The sequence below is a fragment of the Gasterosteus aculeatus genome, chromosome 15 (genome assembly GCF_964276395.1).
Source record: "Gasterosteus aculeatus chromosome 15, fGasAcu3.hap1.1, whole genome shotgun sequence".
NCBI lineage: Eukaryota > Metazoa > Chordata > Actinopteri > Perciformes > Gasterosteidae > Gasterosteus > Gasterosteus aculeatus.
In genome coordinates, this window is record NC_135703.1 from 6,720,764 (window position 1) to 6,744,526 (window position 23,763).

At 44.5% G+C, this 23,763-nt stretch overlaps 2 protein-coding genes across 6 annotated transcripts; one reads left to right on the forward strand and one right to left on the reverse strand.

Moving 5' to 3' along the window:
* Positions 1-200: 200 nt before the first annotated feature.
* cfap99 (cilia and flagella associated protein 99) lies at positions 201-4,251 on the reverse strand. 2 transcript variants are annotated; one of them, XM_078089921.1, is made up of 14 exons: positions 3,694-4,251; positions 3,473-3,617; positions 3,278-3,372; positions 3,066-3,172; positions 2,796-2,982; positions 2,572-2,652; positions 2,218-2,286; positions 1,979-2,065; positions 1,785-1,873; positions 1,409-1,613; positions 1,083-1,224; positions 855-1,006; positions 564-765; positions 201-457 (listed from the first exon to the last, which is right to left on the reverse strand). In XM_078089921.1, exons 1-14 carry the CDS (start codon positions 3,919-3,921, stop codon positions 414-416), a joined length of 1,833 nt encoding a protein of 610 aa, XP_077946047.1. In that variant the 5' UTR covers positions 3,922-4,251; the 3' UTR covers positions 201-413. The 2 variants fall into 2 exon arrangements, with proteins under 2 accessions (XP_077946047.1, XP_040056105.2); XM_040200171.2 differs by having other exon boundaries at positions 560-765.
* A 430-nt stretch (positions 4,252-4,681) lies between these two features.
* zfyve28 (zinc finger, FYVE domain containing 28) lies at positions 4,682-23,588 on the forward strand. 4 transcript variants are annotated; one of them, XM_078089924.1, is made up of 16 exons: positions 4,739-5,122; positions 9,469-9,554; positions 9,686-9,804; positions 14,853-14,993; positions 17,555-17,692; positions 17,866-18,068; positions 18,185-18,274; positions 18,416-18,505; positions 18,598-18,699; positions 18,785-20,320; positions 20,598-20,693; positions 20,888-21,048; positions 21,131-21,247; positions 21,355-21,456; positions 21,579-21,682; positions 21,807-23,588. In XM_078089924.1, exons 3-16 carry the CDS (start codon positions 9,700-9,702, stop codon positions 21,936-21,938), a joined length of 3,117 nt encoding a protein of 1,038 aa, XP_077946050.1. In that variant the 5' UTR covers positions 4,739-5,122; positions 9,469-9,554; positions 9,686-9,699; the 3' UTR covers positions 21,939-23,588. The 4 variants fall into 4 exon arrangements, with proteins under 4 accessions (XP_040055925.2, XP_040055926.2, XP_077946050.1 ...); XM_078089925.1 differs by lacking the exon at positions 20,598-20,693 and having other exon boundaries at positions 4,740-5,122; XM_040199991.2 differs by lacking the exons at positions 9,469-9,554; positions 9,686-9,804 and having other exon boundaries at positions 4,682-5,122.
* The last annotated feature ends 175 nt before the right edge of the window (positions 23,589-23,763 follow it).

Below are 23,763 nucleotides of genomic sequence, written 5' to 3' on the forward strand. Positions count from 1 at the left end.
AACACGTTGTGCATATTTATGTCTAGAGTGTTTCTGCCTGAGGAACAACATAAGGAGCATCCTTCTGGAGGTGACGCTCTGAGCTCATCTCCAATTCCCCCCCCCGGCTTTTCTCTCAGGCTTCACTTGCAGTAAAAGAAAGAGAGAGACTTTTTTTATCCATTGCTCCAAGCAAGAAAAATGACTCACACAATCCGATATTGCTCACCGAATAAAAGTCACTTCCTCTTTATTTTGGATTCCGTACTCACTTTGGCGTGTGTGTGTGTGTGTGTGTGTGTGTGTGTGCGTGCTGCTGCCTGTTCAGAGGTTTTAGGCCTTCTTCTTTAGGCTCTCACTTTGCTTCAGTCTTTGGCGCTCTAGTTGTTTCTCTTCAAGCTTCTTCTGCAGAGCCAAAACGCTCTCATCCTGTCTCATCGCCTGGCGAACAGCCAGCCTGGCTTTTCTCTCCTCTTTCCTGCAACACGCCAAAACCATCGTGGGTATTATGTATCATTTTTCAACCCCTATATGTTTCCCTCCTAACCATAATCAAGTTGGAGCCAAACACATTTCTGACCTACTGGCGGACGCCTGCGCCAACGCTCTGGTGTGCACGTTGATGTGGTCCAGCTTCTCCAGCAGCAGTTGCTTCTTGTTCTGCTTCTCCTCCAGGATGAGCTCACGTTTCTCATGCTCCTCTGTTTGCTGCGCCTCCTTCAGGAGGGCCAGGCGCTCCTTCAGCTCCACCAGGGACATCTCTCCCAGCAGCTCGTGGCCCGCAGACTGACACAATTCGACGACGACAAATTCGAAGAAGCACATGAACCTTGATCTTCACATGCTGAATGGCGACCGGCCTTTCCGTCACTCACCTCTGCGTAGTCAAAATTCCTGACCCTCAAATGAGGGAGAGATTCTATGGCGTGGATTTCTCGGATCACTTCAAACTTTCGGCTGAGCTCTGCTTGTGCTTCTTCCAGCGCATGACGAAGGAGCTCTCGTCTTTGCTCCGCCACTTCTTTCACTGTGGAAATTGCGTGAGATTGATGAGAAGGAAAAGGAAACTGTGAGGTTTGATAACACTGAGGCGGTGGGCCTACCTATGCTCTGCTTGAATTTCTGTAACTTCTCTCTAGCCGCCTTTGAGTTCTTGTGTCCCTCTGCCACTTGTTGCACCAAGTCTCTCAGTCCTTTTTCCTCCTGCAGCCTTTTCTCTGCATATCTCCTCATCAGCTGAGCTGTCTAACAGAAAACCAAACACTTTGTATCATGCATGACAGCAAATCCCTTTTGAATGACTTGTTTAAAGGGTGTTTGTCGAGGACAGGCAACCGATTTTCAACGTGACGCATCTCGTTACACACTTTAAAGTGACGTGTAATCGTCTGTGCTGCTTCTCGTTAGCTGTCGAGTGGTCTTCACCCACCTCTTCTTTCTTCAGCTGAGCAGTCTTCTGGTTGCGCTCTATTAGGCGTGTGCGGGCCATAGCTGCTTCCTCGTAACTGATGCGTCCCTCCAGGCGTCTACGCTCAATACTGGCCAGCTCCTCCAGAAGGTCCTTGTCACGCATCTCCTTCTGCCACTGGAGGAAAGATGAGGGCTCCCGTGCCCCCTCCACCAGACGCTCCATTCTGTGTCACAGACGCAAGTCCCAAATAATATCACTTTTTTTGTATTTGAGGAGATCAAGATCCGCCTGGCAGAATAGACCTGGGATTATTTGAATAATGTACATAAATATTTCCACGCAGTCATTTAAATGTTGCGCAGATTCCAATTGCATTAGCAAGTAAGCTTTGTACCTTTGCAGTTCCTCGTCCACCTCACGCTCATATAGCGCCCCCTGCCTCAAGATGGCTGCATTGTTGAGCTTGATGGGCCACATGTTATTCTAACGGAATCAGAGCAATAAACACATGCCAGTGGATATTACGGCCACATCAGTTGATATCCATCACAGAGATCCACTGGAGCAGGTAAAATAACAAGATCTCACCTTATTACTGGAGGGTAGTCCAGAGGACTGAAATGAATTAAACTTGAGTTTGGAATCCAAGTCCTCGTTAATCTGAGCCATCACGCTCTGCAAGACAAATGATGGTTCCTCAGGAATGTGAACTCACTTTGAAATATCTACTGACTCACTCAGCTGTAACTGTTTCTCCTTCCATCATGATATAAGTAAGCTCGGACGTGATTTAATAATATTACTTGGAAAACCCACACCGCCTCTACCTTGGTGGTTTCAGATTTATGTGGGTTCACACATCTGAACTGTTTCGTGTTTGCTTGACAGAGAAGTTCCTTTAGTGAAAAACCAAGAGAATATCATTAGAGAGGCACAGAAAGAATACGTGTTGATCATAATAAAATGACAGTAATCATATATGCCACATTAACTGAATGTAAACTTAAAAAAAGCTTTTTCTGGGCACTAAATGTTATGTGGTTATATTTGTGGCTGTTTTGTTTAATTGTTGCATATGTTGTCTTCCAGTCAAACAATGTTTCTTATAATGTTGATATGATGCACAATATTTTTCCAATAAGGTGTCATACCGATGGTATCACTGAAAGCATGTATTGTACCTCAGTCTTTTGGTGGTTCTTTTGTTTGATCTCCTCCATCATCTGCATCTCTTTCGGGGACTTGTATGTACTTTTTGGAACCTATGAAGCGAAAGCCTTTTGAGTCCATTGCATCATCCACCCACAAATACAGCTTAAGAACAGTAGATTAACAGCACACACAAAAGTTAACTGTGTGGCAATGTCCAAAGAAAATATTGTATATAACTGTGGATGAGGCTGACTGGTTTTGATTTTTCCTGCAGTGGAATGAGCTCAGGTAGAGGCAGCGGCCGAGGTCTGGTGTGCGGGAACTTGGTGAAGGAGAACTCCTGAGGTTTAGTGGTTTTGCTTGGGGATTTCTTGACCTGATTCCCGAGAGATATTTTGACAGCAAACTGGTCCATGAGAATATCAATCTCAGGGCGCCATCTATTGGATAATAATATGCATTCACTCTTTGCATTTTTTTAAATATTGGTTTCCTAAAACATATTTTCCTGTTATTTTCTTACCTTTGTAAAGGGGAAATCAAGTGTTTCTCCACGTGGGCAGCATCGTAGATAGTATTCCACTCATCTTGTATCCACGTTGTGAGATTTGTGAAGAAGAAAGTCAGGAACTACAGCCAAACACAATACACATTTAAACAGGGGTACAACAATGGAGCTTTTGATTGCTGGATATTTCCAATGACACCAAACTATTTTTTGTAGAATTTCTTAACTGTGTGCATCTTCTTGATGTCCAGAGATCTGATAATGATGCTAAAACGCTGAAGTCCAAGGTCATCCAAAGAAAATGTGGCGAGGTAACAGATAACTGAAGAACGGGATAGTAACTATATCAATGTGTGTCAGTGGAAATCATGTTTAAATTCAGATTCAAATTTGGATTAGATCTGTTTAGTTATTTGACTTACTGACAAATTGGCTGCGGTCTCCTCTGGATACGCATTTCCAGTTCTGGCCATAGAAGACATCGATGACTACGTCCAGTAACTTTTGGTTCTCAATGCATCCGGAAACGACATCAAGTATGAACTTCTTATGCATAGCATCCATTATCTGTGACACATACCCAAATAAATGACACATTTGTGTGTCAGCACAAGCACCGGGGCATTAATCAGAGTCTATTTACCTGCAGATCCTTTGAAGCATCTTCCATGAAGTCATCCAAACACTGCCTGCCAGCGCTGAACCTATCGAGCAGCACAATGGCCTCTCTGGCAAGTGATCCATAGCCTGATGCCATTTCGTATCGATCTGCAGTTAGTGGAGATTGATAACTGTGGTGAAAGGTCTTTGCTAGCAGAAAAGCCTGAAGACATGAGGTAGGCCTATCCGTCTTCAATTCCCACGTTGGCATACAGAACGTATAAAAAGCAACATTAGACTTCTATCGTTCACTGAGACGGAAAAAATAGGCTGCTATTAAAAGATAAATAGAAAGTCCAACGCAGAAGCTTGCTTTTCAGCCTGAACTGTTGTCATGTTCAGTCGTTGCTTAGCAACACACTATCGTAAACAGAAATGTATCCAAGCTTCTGAGCCGGGCATTATACATTTTATTTTTTAATTTTACGTTTTGTTTAACATTTGAAATCGTTCAATGTTTTAATCAAACATGCAGATTATCAGTGTGACGGTCGGATCCTTTGTTGGCTGCCATAACAACAATTATGACGTAGCATATTGTGACGTTTCGGCGAGCCAGGCGCTGCCTTAGCGTACTATTGGAAATGTTGGAATAACCACATAAACGAGATGCATTCATAGAGGCAAGAGGAAACGCCTGCTGATAATTACACACATATCAAAGTGTGTGTGTGTGTGTGTGTGTGTGTGTGTGTGTGTGTGTGTGTGTGTGTGTGTGTGTGTTTATACAGATACATATTGAAGGGGAAAGTGACTAACTTCACATCAAAGTTTGAGGGGTTAGCGGGGGTAAGCTGAGTTTCTAAAAGAATCACATGCAAAACTAGGCTTTTAGATTCCTACCATAATCTATTTTTTGCGGGCGTTAAAACAAAATCCTCATATTTTGGACACTATGGTCACTAATGTACATTTAATGTATACTCAAAAATCGAATGGTTGATCGAGGATCGAGCCGTGTCCGCATTTACGAGCAGCACATGAAGGCATCATACCCTGGGAAAGTGGGAGGTGGATGTTGTCATCGTGACTGTCATCCAGTAGCGTTAAAAGGGGGGAAGAGAACAGCAGAGCCGCCGCTGCTTCGCTCGTCTGAACCGTTGGGACTTGGAAAGTGGCCGGACGGGAGAGGGAAGGCTGGCGGAGCACCTCGGCATTCAGCGAAGATGGAAATAACTCCGTTGTCTACTTTGCGCGCCTTCGGAGCCGCGTTCTAACATTCGGGGCAACTTGCCGTATATCGTTTTTTTTAGGTGGTATTTTCTCGCATTTGGGAACCGCCGGTGCGAGCTAGCTTAGCAACCAGCCACCGACACTGTCAGACACACAGGTACAGGACGGGAGGCTCCGTGACAAAGGAAGGTGGCGAGGTGACGATGAACCGCTTTCGGAAGTGGCTGTACAAGCCCAAGGTAAGTTGCCTCAGATTTCCGCCCCGTGTCAGCGCTGATGTGAGTCATTTCTGTTTTTTGCATAGCTTTGGGGAAAGCTAGCAGAAACAGCCGATCCGGGTTGCGTTAGCCTGTGATCCCAACGTTACGCTGTATTAACCAGCATCTCTCCCTTTGTTGTTGTTGTTGTTGTTGATGCTTTTGTTGTCATGGCGAACGATTTTACAGCTTGACTAAGAGTTAAACTGACTGACTTACTGATGCCTTCAGCTGGTGTTGTTATGAATGTTCGGTGCCGTTGATTTTTCTTTTGATATTGTAGTCTTTGTTAAATCCTAATACTAATGAGATGATGGCAGTAGTGATGCAAAATATATATATATTTTTTGTATTAATGATACGGTCATCCTTTTACAAAAAAAGGAAATGATCAAATGTGAAATATCTTATGTTAATTACATTTTAATATAATTCAAACTAAATGCATTACATTGCTGCATGTAACTATTTTGTTAATTATCAGTTTGTCTGACGGTTATTTTCTCAATTTCATCATTGCTTTTATGGTGTATGAATTGCTTTTATTGTCTGATTTATATAATTGCATAATGTTAATACAAAGACAATTAGAAAACTCTTCCAACTGAGAGACTGGAACTTGGTAAAAAATAATTTTTCCACAGGGAATTTAGGAAGTTTCTATCTAAAAATGTTTTTCATTAAAGAATTTTATTAATAATAATTCTTTTTTTTCTTTTCTTCATAATTGTTTCATTTCAATGGGTTATACTTGTTAGTTGATTCTAGACAGCAGCCTAAACTGGATACATTGTTAAAAGCAAGCCTATCAAATCTCCAGCTCATGTCCAGGACACAACATTTGTAACATCATCATCTTTTCTGGGCTCATCTAATGGATGAGCTATGATTCTTTTTAAAGTGTGGAAACCTTCCTGAGACAGCAGAAAAAGTATTGCAGGCTTGATCGCCTTGTTAAATGATCAGTTTAAATATGTGCCAACTGCAGCACTTTTAAGTTCGGGTTAATGCAAATATTTCTCCAGGGAGGGAACTCTTTAACTTTTCGGTTTTAAAAGAAGTTCTAAAGCTCCCTGCTTAATGCAATAAATTGCATTCACGCTAAACTGCAAAAATTCAATCAGAGTAATTATTGATCAGTTTAACATTTATCTCTGCAGCATAGTCATAAAGTTAAGTCACTACAGTCAGATACTTATTTTAATGCAACCTCTTGTCGACAATGGATACATCTGGTTGTTATCGGCTTGAAGATTATTTGTATAAAAAAAAACATTATAGATAAAAAAAAGAACTACGGTTGATTTCCTTAAACATTTCCTACTCCATTCTAATCTTTTGAGAAAGAGGCTGAAGACTGTGGGCGGGGGGGTTCTTTTCTAGTTTACGTATGCGTCCACAGCAAGTCGAGGCCTGAACAACATTTGTTGTGTTTAATATATGGTGTTTTTTCAGTGTAGTGGTATAGCTGCACATACACACTTGGTCTTGCATCATGCATTTGAGGAAAATATACAGCAGGCAGCCCCTGAAGCAGTTGGTGACTATAGGGCATTGTCTTGTTTCTTGGCATAGAATATCAGATGTTTTACTTTACATGTATTCCTGATACGCAGCATAGATTGATAAGTCCGCCTCTGGTAATAGAAGACAGCTGTGTTTCCACATCAAACGTTAACCGTAATTGTGAGTTTTTGCAACACTCGTGTCAGACAGGGATACAATAAAAAGCCTGTGATTATAGATTGTCCACCTGCTCTTTACCACTCGCGCGCACCTGCGTCACACTTGTGTTCTCTGTTGAACCATTTTGCCGTCACAGCGTTTTGGCGACCCATTGTTGGGGTTAGGCGTAAGTGTTGGGGTTCACCAGAGTATTGTCACGTTGATGAATGACCACTGGCTCTGAAGGGCTGAGCTATTACATCAGTGCCTTTTCTGCCAAATCACAGCCATGGTAGGAGCTGACAGAATTACACATAAGTCTGTGGGTTTAGATGATCAGTTCTGCCTGAAAAGCGTGATGAGGAAAAGGTATACACGCCACTGTAATTATGCCCATCAGTAAGAACAGAAAACCAGAATGATTTTATTTTTTTTAAGTTAAAATCTTGAACAACCCACATAATCTGGCATTGATAGTTGAACACTGCATAGCATTGTCATTTTACATTAATGGTAAGCGGTTTATTATTAAACTAATGTTGTCCTGGAGATCGAAAAGTGTTTAATCAGCATGTTCTCTTGACTGAAGAGGCGCAATCGATAATTCCAGATCTGCTCCTTGCCCCCCCCCGCCAGAGTAGTGTGCAGCGGCTGGACACCATGTACCTGTCTGGTGACTCTATAAGATAGTGTAGCAATGGACTGCACTGCTCCTCTATAAGGCTGTGCGGAAAAAAACTGTTACTCAAGTTGACTCCCCAAAAGGGAAGATCATTTTCACAATAAAGGCCTTTAAACGGGTTATCTATGTTTTTTGTGTGAATAATTATCAACCAGAGATTTTTCTAAACACTATTGGCTCACAACCTGACCTTTTCACTTTAATTCTGCGGTAAACTTTTAAGATGAGTAAAGAAGCTTTGGAAAAATCCGCTTCAGCACAAAAATCCCCGTATCCCTCTCCTCCCACATCAAAAAATAAAAAAATCAGGACCCGGCTAGCAGGTTTTCGCTCTGCCAAAACGGCCACTTTATGCTCACCTGCCTCTGTCATTAGAGGCCGAGTAACCGGTGGCGTGAGAGAGAGACGTCAGGAGGGTAAACCTGTGCTCCTCTCCCGGTTGTTATTTCATCGGGCGTTCGGGAGCTGACCTTCAGCTCCACTCCACCTCATCTGTCAGTGTGACAGGCTCTCATCAGGCCGGGTGCGCTCACCCCCCCCCATCTGCAGGATGCCACTAATTTGCCTCCCGTCCCCCTCCTCTCAACGGCTAGTTCAGCGCCGATGGTTCCTGCACTCTTCCTTACCAAAATGTCAAACAGATATCAGCTTGTAACAATGCCGCCTATTAGCAAGTAGCAGGAACCTACGTAATGCTAATGTCTGATTACTTTGATAAGGTCACTGATTCTGGTGAATAATATTATTTTATCATGGTCACCCTTAAGACCATCAGTTTACACGCAGGCTATATTTCAGTGTCACTTCTTAATAATACATTTTATTTTTTTGGGGTCACAAAATTTATTTTGTCATCACTGATATTATTAATTCATTACAAAAAATGTGCAAAAGGAAGCAAATTGCTTTATGCACATTGCATATGCAGCAAATGAATTTATGGATGATGGACCATGTTTAACATGGTCCTTATGCGGCTTTATCTGGAGTGTATATAATAAAATCAAAGACTAATTTCAGCATGTAAAAAAACCCTTGCAAGGTCCTCTCTTGGCAGTCCTTATTTGTGTACTGCATATGGGACCATTACAATTGTCGTTGGGCTAATCATTTCCAATTTAAAGTAAAATATGTCAAGACAAGAGATTCCTTTTGAGATTGTCCACACTGTCAAAGTATTCCCAGCATGTCGACAGCTGATGGTTTCAACAAAGCAACTTCTTTTTACTTATCACCCACCCAGAAGCCCCCCCTTTTTTTCTTCTGTTGCCATCTGTGTGGGGCCCTCCTGGAAATGCACATTCTCATTTAATTTAGAAGGAAATGTGCATCTATAAGGAGGTTGTTTTGGCAGCAGTAGTGTTATATGTCTGATTTTAAAAACACTAAATATGTGTGGAAGGCAGGTTCATGAGGGTTATGGATGACTGTCTCTGGGCTGTTTAACACCAAAGACACATTTTCAGACTATCTTTCACATATTTCAGTCGATTCAACTTAAACTCCGAGCACCACTTTTCTTCCTTGGACATATTTTGTCATAATTACTAACCCACTAGTGAGTGACCGGGTACATGGTTTACTTGTACACCAAGTGTACCGGGTACATGGTTTACTTTCTTCTCTTTTTGCCCTTTGTTTGTCCGTTGCCACTATCCTGCTTTGTTTTCTATCAATATTACCAACAAACCATTGAAAGGACCGAGAGCAGGTGAAGCGAATGAGGGCTTGTCCTTGCAAAGTTGATTCTGCACTGTTTGCACAGAGTCTGTGGAAGAGAGACCCGGCAAACTGCTGAGCAGCGGCCGGTGCGGCTTCATGTTCGGCCTCGTTTCTGGAGTTCTTTGTGGACGTCCCATTCTGCTTACCCACTGGTTACGGGGTAATTGATTTGGTGTCAGCTACTGGGATTTAAGAGAGCTGACCCTAGTGCAGATTGAGACAGGCCCGGCGATTGAAGGCCTTTTTAAATTCATTGCAGGTTCGGGGGACCGGGCGCTGCCGTCCGAGGTGTAGGGAAGCGATGATTGAAAGAAAATTGCTGTGAGAGAAGACTAAGATTTAAAGGTACCAAAGAAAATCAGCTCGTCCCGGTATCTACTCTGAGGCTGCACTCATTTTCCACACCCGGTCTCTTATTGGTAATAATTGTTACCCCTCTCCGATCAAAGGCTTCAATTCCTCTATTTCCTTCACAGGTGATACGCGAACCATGCAGTCAAGGTGCCTTTTGTCTATTGTCAGTCTGATTGTTCCAGGAAGACCCAGCAACCCCTCCAGCTTTGGGCTCTGTCCAATCAGCAGGGGAGAGGGAAGGGTAAGGAGGTGAACAGTAGGCCTGTGTTTTTGGGATTAGATTTTGGCCTTTGTAGCAGTTGGCAGGCGATGAGATGAGAGGATGTCTCTCTTTAGCAAGTGTTACATAGTGGACCTGCTGATATTATAACTAATCTATGATAACGTTTTTGATTTTCAATAGCTGGATTTTGAAATCCACCCCTGCTTAGTTTGGAAGAAGTTATGTAAAATCATATACTGTTATTTTTAATGTGCCCTTTCAATAAAGGAAATCCGGTCTAAATGAGGATATTAATACATGTGCTTGAGTAGAAGGATGCAAACAGAACTGCGCCTTGTTTATTGGTGCAATCCCCATAGCACAAGCATGTGGCTTTAAATACATTTAATCTCTGTAGAGCGCAATTAAAAATGTTGTGTTTAGACAATTTGTTGCGACGCACAGATGGCGTAGGGTGGAGTTCTGGACTCTTAGCTCTCAGGCACTGCTCCTACAACAATGAAAGGTATGCAGACAGAATTAGCCTCATGCATGTGTGATGCACGTCCTCCGCTGTGTAAACGGAACGTGGGTCCTAATTTTGATGGGGATTTCCTGCGAGGGGGTCGTTGGGTTTGTCGGAGTTGGCTGATAGAGGCGTCGACTACCTTTCTCCTCTCTTCCTAAGTCATACACAACAAAAAGTGTATAGTTGGTGAGTTTGTCAAACTAGAATCATTAATGTAATGGCCAGTTCTGGATTGCATAACCACATTTTTTTTTCTTTCACAAGAACGTCTCTGTGATTTTCACACTAAGGGGGGTGGGGGTCCTGGACACAACTTGCAGCCACCTAAACCCTGTGTGTGTCATCTCAGCCGGTCATGTTGTGGTCATTGCTTGGACCAAATGCCAGATTAGGGCAGCCCTCTGAGATGAGACCAGCACACAGATTATGCCATCAGTCCAGATGGGCGGACCACTCTGACTATATTGTGTCAACGAATTTTAATCTGTAGCCTACGTTTGGATCCAACTTTCAGATGGTTAGTGCAGACATGCTCCTCAGCAGCCTGCGATCGGTGCCATCGATTTATACGCACATTTATTTAATGGAACATCTGAAACCCTCATAAATGTGAAGGATTAGAGTTTCTAGTCCCCATCAATAACTTTGTAGCTGCAGAAAACAACACAGAGGTGAGGGGCGGGGGGGGGGGGGGAGAAACTCCAGATGCCAGCTGAACATGAAAAGAACTGCATCCTCGGAAATATTTTCCTTTTTTTTTTTTTTTGTTCTGACAAAACGTAATAAAATAAATAGGGGTTGAGGAAGTTTTCTTGTTTGTTACCAAAACAATTAGCTCGCTCTTGCCTGGGCTTTTATGCTGAGCCCTGAATAATAAATAAGGTACAGATAACTGTATCTGGGTGCTTCTTTTTTTTCTGCCACTCTGCCAGCTGACTGGATGAAGCCGAGTGAACTGGTCCCCCTCCCCAACCCCCTCCACCTCGTACAATATTTGCTTCTGATTCTTGGAAGGCAGCCAGAAGGAAGCAAATTGAGCCCAGAATAGATTACGGAAGCCAGAGGCGAGCTTTCTCATAAGTCCCTTAAGTGGGCTCCGTATGCACGCACCGGTGCTGCGGGCGGTCATGAAGCAGTAGCCTGGCGGCCTCCATCAGCCGCACAATCTGAACAGAAGTGAAGTCCAGAATCGTCGGCTCAAGGAAAGCGGCTGGCTGAGATGGCAAATCTCTAACTTACTTTGATAAGTCACACTGTCATCACCAGTTATTGACTTAATGTCGGACAAAACCGACCGAGTCATTGTCAAACAATGCGACTGAGGGGGCTTAACGTAATCGTCCCTGTGGATGAAGTTGTGGGAGAGTCGTCTGAAATGATGGGTTTGTGAGCGGCGCCGTATATCAGGAGAGTAGCACGCCACAGAGGACGGGAGCCGAGTCTGCTGAATCATTGCCTCACTAACGCCAGGCACAGCGGTTATTGGGAGTGATGACACAAGTTCAGGGGCCAGATCCCCACATGTTGACATTTACATAGAAGTTTAAATTACCATTGTGGGACAGTATTGCTTTCAAGATGTTTTTTTCTCACAATTTTTCTCATATCGGTTCATGAAGTTTTCTTTGAGAGTTTCAAACTTTTTCAGCCATTTACTTACCTGTCATGAATATTCCAAAGTCTCTTGACCGTGTGCCAACCTATTTTATGTAAGCGAACCACTTGGCTTTTAGGCTCTGGTTATACTCCTGAACCGCCGTTGCCACCGGTAAAGCAGCATTTCTTCAATATTTCCTGCCTTTGACTCTCCCCCCTGATGCAACGCTGCAGGAATGTTCTCTCTTGTGTGAGGAATGCAGCGGGAGGAAGCTATATGATGGCGTCTGCATCAGATACTTCTTCTTGCTTATATTTTTCAAAATGAATGGCATCATTTTGTGGGCCTTTTGTGAGAAGACTGCCTTTCACTGTCTCCCACTCTAGATTCCTGTTCGGTCATCACGGCATTTGTATCATAGACTCACGCATTGTTGTGCGGTCTGACTGGTTATAGCATTGCCTCCCTTGCTGTCAAAGAATGCATTTGGACGATAAATAAGAGAAGATACCTCATTTTACAGTGTTATTTAGATTTCCTTTTGTGCTCCTTTCCCCATTGACCTACACATCCAGAAACCCACTTAAATGGATTTCCATGGTTGTAACACCAATGCAATAATGAAAAGGACCATTTACGTTTTGACTTGCCATAATACTATTACTGGTCCCATTCTTCACATTCACACAAAAGAACTCCGAGTTACCTGTTTCAGTTTGCATCGGATTCCATTTCCTTCACTGCATTGAGAACATGACATGACCGACTTAAAGATTCACGCCCATGAACAAAATGTGGAGAAATATTGATTTTTATTTGTGGAACAACGTGGGTTTTGTGTCAGTAACTCGAGTACTGTAACTCTCCCTGGTGCTGCACCTGATTGCGACTGAACTCAAGACTCAAGCGTGTAGATTCACAAAATACATTCATTCCCATGTTAGTTATGTTCTAGTGACATCTCTCAGTACTCCAAATAACATTTTAAAATCTGTTGGAAGAACATGTCCCTCCTCAAAGGAAAAGAAGAGTACCTCCAGCTGCAGGTTCTATCTCCGGCGTTTCTCCTCGCTGGTTGTTTCATTATTAATGGGAGAGACGGACTGAGAGAGAGGGAACGGCACCATGTATCATATTCAGAGGGAGAAGCGAGGGCCCAGGAGGAGAGCATCACGCAACGGGAAGCACTGCAAACTTGAGGGTAAAAGGTCCTGCGAGAGGTTTCGCTTTGACCTCATGGAGTGCGTTTCCAGGCTGTTGACGCTGACAAAATGAGCCGGTTTACGGATTTCCAGTTTGCACAGTCATGCCGTGCTTAATAAGTTCCCGGGGCCCCCGTCGGGTACGTGTGGTGTGTGATGGTGGAACGTTGTCGCCTTTTTTTCATAACCATTAACCCCAGGATGTTTTTGTATGAGTTTGTTGGTGTGGTTTAAAAAAACAAACAACAAAAAGGTATTTGATTGTGCTGCATAAATGTGGTTTTCATTTTGGGTCTGTCTGATCAGTAAGAAGGAGCAATTGTAGTCACACTTTTTGCGTGCGTGTGTGTCAGTCACGCCGCAGCTGAGCAATTTGCTGTGCTGTTCCTCCCCACTGAGGGCAGCATAGTGGGAGATAATGACATAAATCCTCTACGAGGGCCGGCCTCTCTAATTATACCCCCTCTTCTGGGGAGCATTCGCTCTATGTTGCCCTTTTTTGTTAACTCATCTTGTCAGGATTAATGCCATTTCTCATCACTAACCTTACAATGTGTTTTAGGTGTGAATGTTAGTACAACGCACGCCTTTGTTTTGCTCTTAAATCACCAGAATATCCCGGCAAATGGGGAGACCGATCTGTTGTTAGGATGGCCTGCCCAATGCCCTACTTACCTGATTTTTATTTTTACCCCCGCAGATTGGAAGCATGTTGCTGCATTATGCGCTCTTAATCTTAGAGCACTGTATCGCCTGGACGTGGCTGCTCCTTCTAAATCACTACATCTCAGTTTCATGGTTCATCTACAAGAGAATATGGTTTATAACTCACATGATGTTACTTAAAGAGTGCTGACATAAAAACTCCACCTGTTAACACCAAAGTGCTGAACATGATTAGCAAGTCATGTGTTAACCTGACCACAGTTTGAACGGCTTAAAGCTGGTTTGCTTGAGAATGCAGCCGCCTGAATGTGTAATTCACGCATTCCATGTCTGACTCTGTAATTCACTCATGCAGAGCTCTCGCTAGTGCACATGTTAATTCTCTGAGGGCACTGCACATGGAAACTAGTGTAATGAACAGACAAAGGTCCTTGACCTGAGCGAATTGCAGACCTGATGGCCAAACACCGAGCACATCCAGAGTATTCTTCCTCACTGTGGTGGCTGGGTTTCCTCGACGCGTGACAGTTCAGTTTTGACGTAAATTTGTGAAAAACGCAGGGCTTTGGACACCGGGGTCTTTATTCATATACTTTAATTCTGTTTCTGTCATCCCCCGATAACGGAAAAACGTTTCATGTTGTCCCTCCACAAGTTACCTTATGTCGACCTGGCCCATTTTCTGTTTGTCTGTTTGTTTGTATCTAATAGAAATCTGGTTCGCTTTCGATATTCACTAATTCCCTCCGCTAATACTGTGTGTCTTTTTTTAGATGTACAGTTTGCTCTGATGATTTGCCAGCTGTTGGTGCTCATTTACTGTATGTGTCCACGGATTAATGGCTACTTAGATCACAGCAATGGACATTTTACGAAGTGAAGTTCACTAAATCAAAGTAATACACACCCACTTATCCAGTGACCGAAACCCCCAATGTCATGTTTCAGCTTTTTACAAATGAATGTGTTGTCTGACCGAGAAAGTTTACCTCCAGAATCCTCCTTCTATCATCGCTTTGTCCACGTTGTTTCTCATAAGCCGCTTCCACGGGTTTAGAAAATGACCTCCGTGCGTGTCTGTGTTCCTGTGCAGAGGACGGACCCTCAGCTCCTGGCCCAGTTCTACTACGCCGACGAAGAGCTGAACCAGGTGACCACGGAGCTGGACGGCATCGACGGCAGGAAAGACCCTCAGAGATGCACCCTCCTGGTCAACCAGTTCCGCTCTTGTCAGGTAAGCAGCGAGAATATATCTGTGTTTTCATTTCTTTATGGATAAAGGATTAGGGTAACTTCATTCATTCATTCATCGCGAATGAAACCTGGGAATAGCCCTGAGTTTGAGTAGAGTTAGAGGACAGGTTCAGTGTTTAAAGTGAGATCCCCAAATGAAGGTTGTTTTTCTTGCTGTTTGTACTGAGCGTTAAGACGTCCCCATGCACTTAGAATAATAGGTGACAGAGTCCACTGACTTCACTTTCTGCAATAAAGTAATTAGAAATTGATTAAGGAAGGACTATAGGACGTTTAAGCAAGCTGAGTTGGTCAAAGTGTATCTTGTATCGTGTATGTGGAGTGCCAGTCCTTTTAAGTATTATACTCTTTCCAGTGTTCTGTTTAAAAAAAAAGAAAAAAAAGAAAAGAAACTTACTAAAACTAAAGTTTTTTTCGAAACTGAAGATCAAATTTAATGGATGTCCATCAAGAGACAATTTCTTCATGTAAGGGTTGGGCGGTCAGAATAATGTCTAACCTGCAATATGATTCGGTGCCATACATGTTGACGTAGTTGAGCAGTTGTGACGTCTGTTTGTAGTCAACAACTGATGTCAAATCCGATTCCACTGAATAATATCACAAGGATGTTTATTGTAAGATTTCAAATGGAAATTAATTAATAATCAATCATCTAATTACAAATACATGGGGGGGGGGGGGGGGGTTCCAAGTAAAAAAAGGACTGGAATAAAAAAGTGCACCTTTTTATAGACTGAAATTCTTATGTTTATTTATGTTTTCATTTCATAATTGGATCTTTTTGTGTGTGACCTGGAAGCTAAAAATATACCCTGCTCTTATCATCCCGTTCTGGAAGCGGGTGCGGTGATATGACTGTTGCCTCGCTCCACATCGTTTGGCCGGCTTCTAACATCAAGCAGTTTTGCTGATAAGTCGACTTTGTTTGGACAGGGCTGTGTGTTTAGTGAGTTGTTAGTAAATGGTTACATGAGCGGCCTCTTTGGACTCGAGGCATTTTATATTTATATAAATAGATTGAGGGAACTAATGTGTAGAAGACAATTCAGGTCAGAAATCTCTTCCTGTCAGTTTGGTTCAGGTCCTTTTTACGTGGTCACAGCTGATAAGGAGCTGAGAAGGTGTTGCTGTGAGTGACCGATGGCTGCCGTGCTGCGTCACGTTGGGAGAGCTGGAGGTGGCGGCGTGAGGTCGTCATCTGGCCTGTTGTGCCTCAGCCTCCCCCCGACAGCCTTTAGCACGCAGGGGAGAACCACTTAATAAGGTCATTGCTTGATCCCCAACTGTTCTGTCGATTTTCCCTCTTGACTATCTGTCACTTGGTTTTTCTTTGGAATGTCTTTTCTCTTTTCCTAGTTCTCAAACTCTTATTTGAGTTCTTATTTTTGTATATGAAAACCCTTTTTGGTTATGAGCCGGGATAGTTTTTTTTCATCCGAGGCAGTTGAATGACTAGCTCATGATAAGATGTCTCTCTGTACCTCTAGTGTAATGGAGCTCGGCACTCTTTCAGTAGTGTGCAGCCTAAATTTTTTTGGAGAATGAATCCAGCAGTATGATACCCCACGGCCCTGAGGCCCCAAGAGCTGAGGGCATGTGCACTCATGCCAACATTTTGCACTCTAACCTGCCACTGCTGCTATCGGCTCTTATTCATGGGCCTCCGTGGGGGTTGATGGCATGCTGCTCATGTTATGTTGGCACGGCTGTTCCCACCGTGCTGCCTGCTGGAACAGGCGTGTATGTATGTGTGTGTGTGTGTGTGTTGGGATGGACAAAGATTGGGTTAGGTGGCGTACACGAGAGACTGAGGAAGATAATGGGTTTAGAGGTAGTGAAAGGAGGGAGAGGTAGAACGCAAAAGGGATAGATGCCAGTCTTTTGTCAGGCACAGGTAGTCACTACCTCCATGATGGTTTGAAAACCAAGGTTATCATCGGCGTCCCCTGCTGGGAGACGCTCACAGACTGTGGGGTGGTACCCTTGCCGGGCCAAGCTGCAAACACACAGCCCACAGCCACAAAGGAATCAGTGGTTAAGCTCTCCTTCTTAAAGCTTTTTAATCTTTCTCCTCGGGCCCAGCCGAGAAAGTCGCAGGGCTGTGCTTGACAAGATTACAGTGCACAGTGCAGCTGCGGTAGAGTGAAAGGCTCATTGTAAGTCATTGTTATTATGGCTGTTGTACATGCCAGCGACACATCAGCTCTTGATTAGCTCTTGCTGCATGTGACACTGCGTTTTCACTGCTAGAATTATGTGCTTAAGTTTTGTGTTTTTATAGAGGGAGAATCTAACTGCAACGGCCGTAATAGTTTCATGTACATGTCAAATTATTTTTATTCACCGCCTAATCGATGGTATTTCAACGCTGCAATACAATTGCTGTCTTGAAAGCGATGAAGCGAGATGAGATTATTGACCAACCCTCAATTCCACACTGAACCTTGAACTTCAGGAATAGATTTTCGCTCGCTCATGTTTATCCCTCCAACTAGTTTCTTCAATCTTATTTCCTGTCACTCCTTTGTTCATCTGCAGGACAGTGTGTTGACCATTATCAATCAGATCATGGATGAATGTATTCCCGAGGACCGGGCCAACCGAGACTTCAGCGTCAAGTTCCCGGAGGAGATTCGTCATGACAACTTGGCAGGGCAGCTGTGGTTTGGGGCTGAGGTACTGTATTCCCTTTAGCATTAGTCCAGAACGATTTGCAGAAATCTTACACATGTGCACAGAAATATTGCATTCGTTCCTACGAATGTGTTTGTTTGGTTTTCAAATGTACCATTTGTAAACCTAATTTTCTACGCTTGGGAGATGATTCGTGATGTTTTTTTCTTGCGTAGTGTTTGGCTGCCGGCTCAATCATCATGAACAGGGAGATCGAGAGTATAGCAATGAGGCCCCTCGCTAAGGACGTTACACGTAGCCTGGAGGAGGTACGCAACATTACCAGAGACCAGGCCCTGAGAGACCTCAACTTGTACACTGACCGCATGAGGGACGCGATGAGACATTTTGATGGCCTTTTTGCTGAGTTTGAGCTCAGGTAAATAAAAGCTCACACGTTATTGTCAATTGCAGCATTCAGATACCTGGTCGGAATATTGCCAAAAACAATGCTGTGAATCTCCATTACGGTCCAATTTTCTTTTCCATTTCCAGCTACGTGTCAGCCATGGTGCCTGTGAAGTCGCCCAAAGAATACTATGTACAACAGGACGTGATCGTGCTCTTCTGTGAAACTGTAGAAAGGTGAGTTTACTGAGAAACGTTTTAAAGTGCTACCGCCTATAGAACCAGCCAGCTTTATCTGGAAGTTTAAATAGTAGCTGGATATAATGTGGTTGACTCTTTATCAAGTTTTTTTTTTTCCCCCATCTTCTTTTCTCCAAGGGCCTTAAAGCTGGGCTATCTCACACAAGACATGATCGATGACTATGAACCTGCACTGATGTTTACAATTCCCAGACTAGCCATTGTATGGTAAGTGTTGCCTGTCCTTTCCATTCTTCCACCCACTTCCCTGTGCCCTCCCTTCTCCTGCTCTCTTACAGAATTTTAAACCTCTCTTTTAGTGGGCTGGTTGTGTATTCAGAGGGACCTCTCAACCTAGACCGAAAATCAGAGGACATATCTGAGCTCTTCCGGCCTTTTCGCACTTTATTGAAGAAGATCAGGTACACTTTTGTCATTTTGTGTCTCTCCTAAATGATTCTTCTTCATCTTTCGGTATGACACGACTGTCCTACAATTGTTTTACAGAGACCTCCTCCAGACCCTGACTGAGGAGGAGTTAATATCACTGGAAAGAAATCTCTGCATCACCCAGGACGGGGATCTGTCGGTAGGCCAGGAGCAGGCTATGGACTGCTCACCAACTCCAGTCCAAGAGAATCCCTCATCCTGCAGCCCTGCTAATGACACTTACAAGGGAGAGAGTGAGGGTGAACATGAGCATCTGGCTCCATTGGTCGGCCCCAGGCAGGAGGAAGACCTGGCGGAAGTGGAAAAGGGCTGGGAGGAGGTAGAAATGGCAGGAGAGGAGCAGGAACCGGGCTTGCTGTGCGAGGAGGCAGAGGAGGCCGAGTTGGCCTGTTCTATGCAGTACGACGAAGAGGAACTTGAGCAGCTCAACATGATGGTGTACCGCGTAGGGGACGAGATGTCCACCTTTCTGTCGCCTCCCAGCCAGGGTCACTCACCAGCACGCAACCCCCACGCAGGCGTGGCGGGAGGCTCCGGTGGCTCTTTTAGCGCTGAAGCCTCTCCACGCAGGCTCCTGGGGGGCCGGGGAAGGACGGGCATCTACTTGGAGGAGGAGGACAAGGTCTTCCACATGGAGGACCTGGACGCGGAGGGAGACGGCATCACCAGCATTTCAAGAGAGGCCTGTCGTTGCGTCGCCTCTCCCACCAAAGCACCTGACTCTGCTCCTCCCGTGCAGAGCAAGCTGGGGCCGCAGCCAGGCGCCGCCAGGAGCGGCTGGGACTCTGCCGCCCAGTCGGAGCAGCCGTGCCCGCAGCCACGAGGCCCGAGCACACACTGTCCTAAGGCAAAGCACCCTCCTTGCACTTCCGCTCCTGGCTCTGAGTCATTGCCTTACGCCAACGGGTGGGAGATGGGCTTGGAGGGGACAGCGTCTGAAACGGCTGAGGTCATCGCCCACCGTATGGGCGGGATGAAGCTGTCTGCCACGGTCATCTTCAACCCCCGTTCCCCCAGCTCGACGGAGCTGTCCGTGGACAAGCTGTTGCCTCGGCCAGCACCCTCTGAGATCGAGTCCTGTGGCCCTCTGGTGGCCACTCACTGCCTTCTCAACTCCTGTGTCTGCTGTGGGAGCTGCGAGGATGGCCACGAGGACGCCGTCGCCGCCGAGTCCACGGGACTTCGGGGCCTCGCCCTGGGATTGGATAACCTGTGTAAGACTGCAGCCCCCAGCGCAGTCTTCCGGCCGGCTGCGTGCCGGCTGCCCGCACAAGGTCACGAGCCTCTCGGCAAGCGTGAGCTCGCTCGGTTGACTCCGCCTTCTTCGTGCCGGTCTGCAGAGGACCTGGAAGAGGATTCAAACCCACAGCTATGTGAGGAGTGCCTGGTCGTGGCTCCATGGCCGGGTCATCGGCCTCCTCACTTTGGCTCCAGTGGCGGGGGCGCGCCCTCCCCGTGCGACCACCAGCTGAGTAACGAAAAGAGGGAGCAGGCCTCCGGAGGCCGACAGGGGGACGAGGATACGGATAAGGACAAGCTAGGGACTAAAGTCTTGAAGCGGGACACCAAAGAGGACGGCAGGACAAGCTCTAGGTATGCTGTCATTTATATAAGCCCTTTTAACTAGCTTTTGGCTCGAGAAATGTAGTGGGGCAATGGGATCTTTGCACAATCTTGCGTCGATGTATTTATCTTATTTCACCATATTTTGTCATATATTGTTTTTTTTAATGTTACTTTCATTAATTGTCTCTCGTTCCACACTGTACCTAATGTTGCCGGTGCTTTTTTCTTTGGCATTATGTTTGTCTAATACATTTATGTTCTGTACTACATCCTCTTCTTTTATTATTTGTTTGGTTGTTTTTAGTTTTCAGGGCTCTCCCCTCAGCTCTGTTTCAGGTAGTGACTGTGACAGTGTGTCTGTCACCACATGTAGTCTATCCAGCAGCCCATACACCCCCAGGTAACCCATCCCTTGTGTGTGTGTGTGTTGCTTTTATATATAAGTGTCTTTTTCCTGCCCACCCTTAAAAATGTAGCTTAAAACAGTGTTTACTTTTATTTCATGTGCTTTTTATTTTTATCAATAAAGCCTTTTTAACTTTGAGATTGAAATCTTGAATGGATGAAATATGAATGTCTTCTCACTCCCTCTAGCCCTGTAAGCAGTCTGACCCCCAGCTCGGGGATGTCCGACCTGGACCATCAGGAGATCCACCTGGCCCTGCGACACGCCAAGCTGGCTGCAAGGAACAAGATCCGATCGCGCTTTCACAGCAGCAGCGACCTCATCCACCGCCTCTTTGTTTGTATATCAGGTAAAATCTCCACACTGTTCGGCTCCGTCCACCCGTTCGTCACAATTTTAGATATCCAATATTTGTTGCTGCTGTTGTACAGGTGTTGCCGATCAGCTGCAGACCAACTATGCTAGTGACCTTCGCAGCATCCTCAAGACTCTGTTTGAAGTCATGGCAACCGGGTGTGAGGAGGGAGGCAACGATAACCAAAAGAAAGGTCAGGCACCGGTCTTATGTATTCATCGTACGATACATACTCAAATGTCTTTCAGAGGTTTTTTTGATTGGCTTGTAAACATTTAATATTTGTACTGCGTCCATTAGGCCCTGTTCTGCGTAGTGCTGTGCTGGAAGACTGTGCCCTCTGTCAGGAGACCATTTCCTCATCTGAATTGGCAGCCAAGGCCCGGGACGGACAATTTGAAGGTCAGAAAAACTCCTGCTCACAGTTTAGTTGTGTTAATCGGTTCCTTTTTGACCCTTTTTCCTGCAGCAGGCAGGCTGATGGTGACAGGCCTACTTTGTGTTAACTGTTTCTCTCTCTGTAGATCCTCCAGACTGGGTCCCAGATGAAGCCTGCAACTCTTGCATTGCCTGCAAGGCTCCCTTCACAGTCATCCGCAGGAAGCACCACTGTAGAAGCTGTGGAAAGGTACAAAGACTCTCAGTCTGAGGGAGTCCAAGTGGCAGAATCCTCAGTTTAATGTGTAGTTGATCCAACTGGTGATGTCTTCATTTGGGGAGTAACGGATGCATCACATACTGTGTCATTTCAGATCTTCTGCTCCCGCTGCTCCTCCCATTCTGCCCCTTTGCCTCGGTATGGCCAGGTGAAGCCCGTCAGGGTTTGCACACACTGCTACATGTTTCACGTCACACCCTTCTACAGCGACAAGGCCGGCATCTAACTCCATGTCGTCACCCAAAGTACACAGCCCGCCACAACAAACGTATGCAACAGACAGACCCAGGGCTGTGGACAAAGCAAGCGCCTCCCTGCTCTGGTATACCGAATGGCCGCCACCGTACCTGCTGAGCAGGGCTGAGCGTGAGGCCGTTACAGACGAGACACGCACACACACACACACAAGTGAAGATTCAACGTGCTTTTATTGCTTCGGAGAGGCTGGCAAACAAACAGTTTGATTTCAGTGCCCAGCTAACGCACAATTGCCTGCCTGATCCTAGAGGTGTAAAGGGGAGAGAGGGGATAAGCGGGTAAGGACACATTTAGAACTGGCATTGTGCAAGAAGCTTCTCTAGCAGTTTGCAGCACAAATTTGGAACAGGTCACATTGTTTGATTTTTCTCGAGGTGTAAATTAAAGGACTTGTGAAATATTTTCCTATGCTTTTGCGAGCTTCCTACATCTGTGTTAGGACTCTCACAGGCTTTGGATTACTCAAAAGAATGTAATTCATGATACCCATGTAAATAGGATTAATCTGATAATAGCTAAACTATGATGTCTTCATAGAACATTTGCTATTTATATGGGGGAGAAACCACCGGTCCTTTTAAAGTAAAAATGAAAAACAGACAGCTTTTATATTTAGATGATTTAATGCTTTTAATGGCAATGAATGTATAATTCACTTGAAAATGTGTTTGTTACAAAAAGGTTAAACGTTGAGCTCTTTATGGCTTTGCCCACTGCTTTTACAGTCGCACTGCGGCATGTCATGTTTGCTCTGAGGGCTCTGCTGCACACGGAGACGGTTCAAAGGGATTCCCGAATGATCACGGTCGGGTCCTGAAGGCCCTCCCGAGTGGAGAGTTGACCTCGCCTCGCTCAGTGCCCTCATCACAATGTTGTTGTTGTTGTTGTTGTTGTTTTTTGTTCTGAACCAGAGGCCTTCTAAGGACTACAGGCCGATTGTTGCCCATGGATTCCACTTCCTACTCGCGATACCGTGCAATATTACAATGGTCCTGCACATTTTAGAGACGAGACTTGGCTATTACATTTTAGTTAAAGGCCAATTCTGAGCCCATAAGTTGTGCAGATTTGCCGTTACACTAAATTATTTCCGGCGTTGGTTCAGGATCGGATATTTTGTTTTCAGATTACATCGTTTGCACCTGCCTTCCTTTCTGCTTTTGAACCAGCTTCCATTGATGACCACATACAAAGTATCTTCCATGCTCATGATATCACGCAGTTTGTGTGTCTGAAATGGTCAGAAGTAGCCAGTCAAATACGGACTTTTGGGAAAGCTCAAACTCTTATCACATGTCCATTCTGGTCTCACCTAAGCGGTTTCTCAGGCATTGCAAATAGAAACCATCATTGCTCTTTGATCAATTTATTTTCATCATAAACTGACTTTGAAAAGATATGCTTATTTTCTTTTTTTTTATAAGGAACAAACATGTTTGAAGCTATAATTACTATAATGTATAATACATGGAATCATGCTGTAATTAGTGGGTGGTATATCCAGTTATTGTTTCAGAGTTTGGTCTTATTTTGTAAAAATGAGAGCTGTGTAAAATCAATAAATTGTTATAGTTTTAAATGCGATTGTATATTGAAATAAAATTTTCCTTTTTTAAAATGTTGACTGATAACATCTACTCTACTTTTCCTGCCAAGTACCTTTTTGAATTTCTGCCTTTATTTGTGTCCTATATTGTCTATAATCTAGTCTTAAGAAGAACCTGACTCTACCTCCCAATCCGTAATGTCCTACTGAGTTAGTTATAGAAACCTATGAATTTCAACAGACTGAC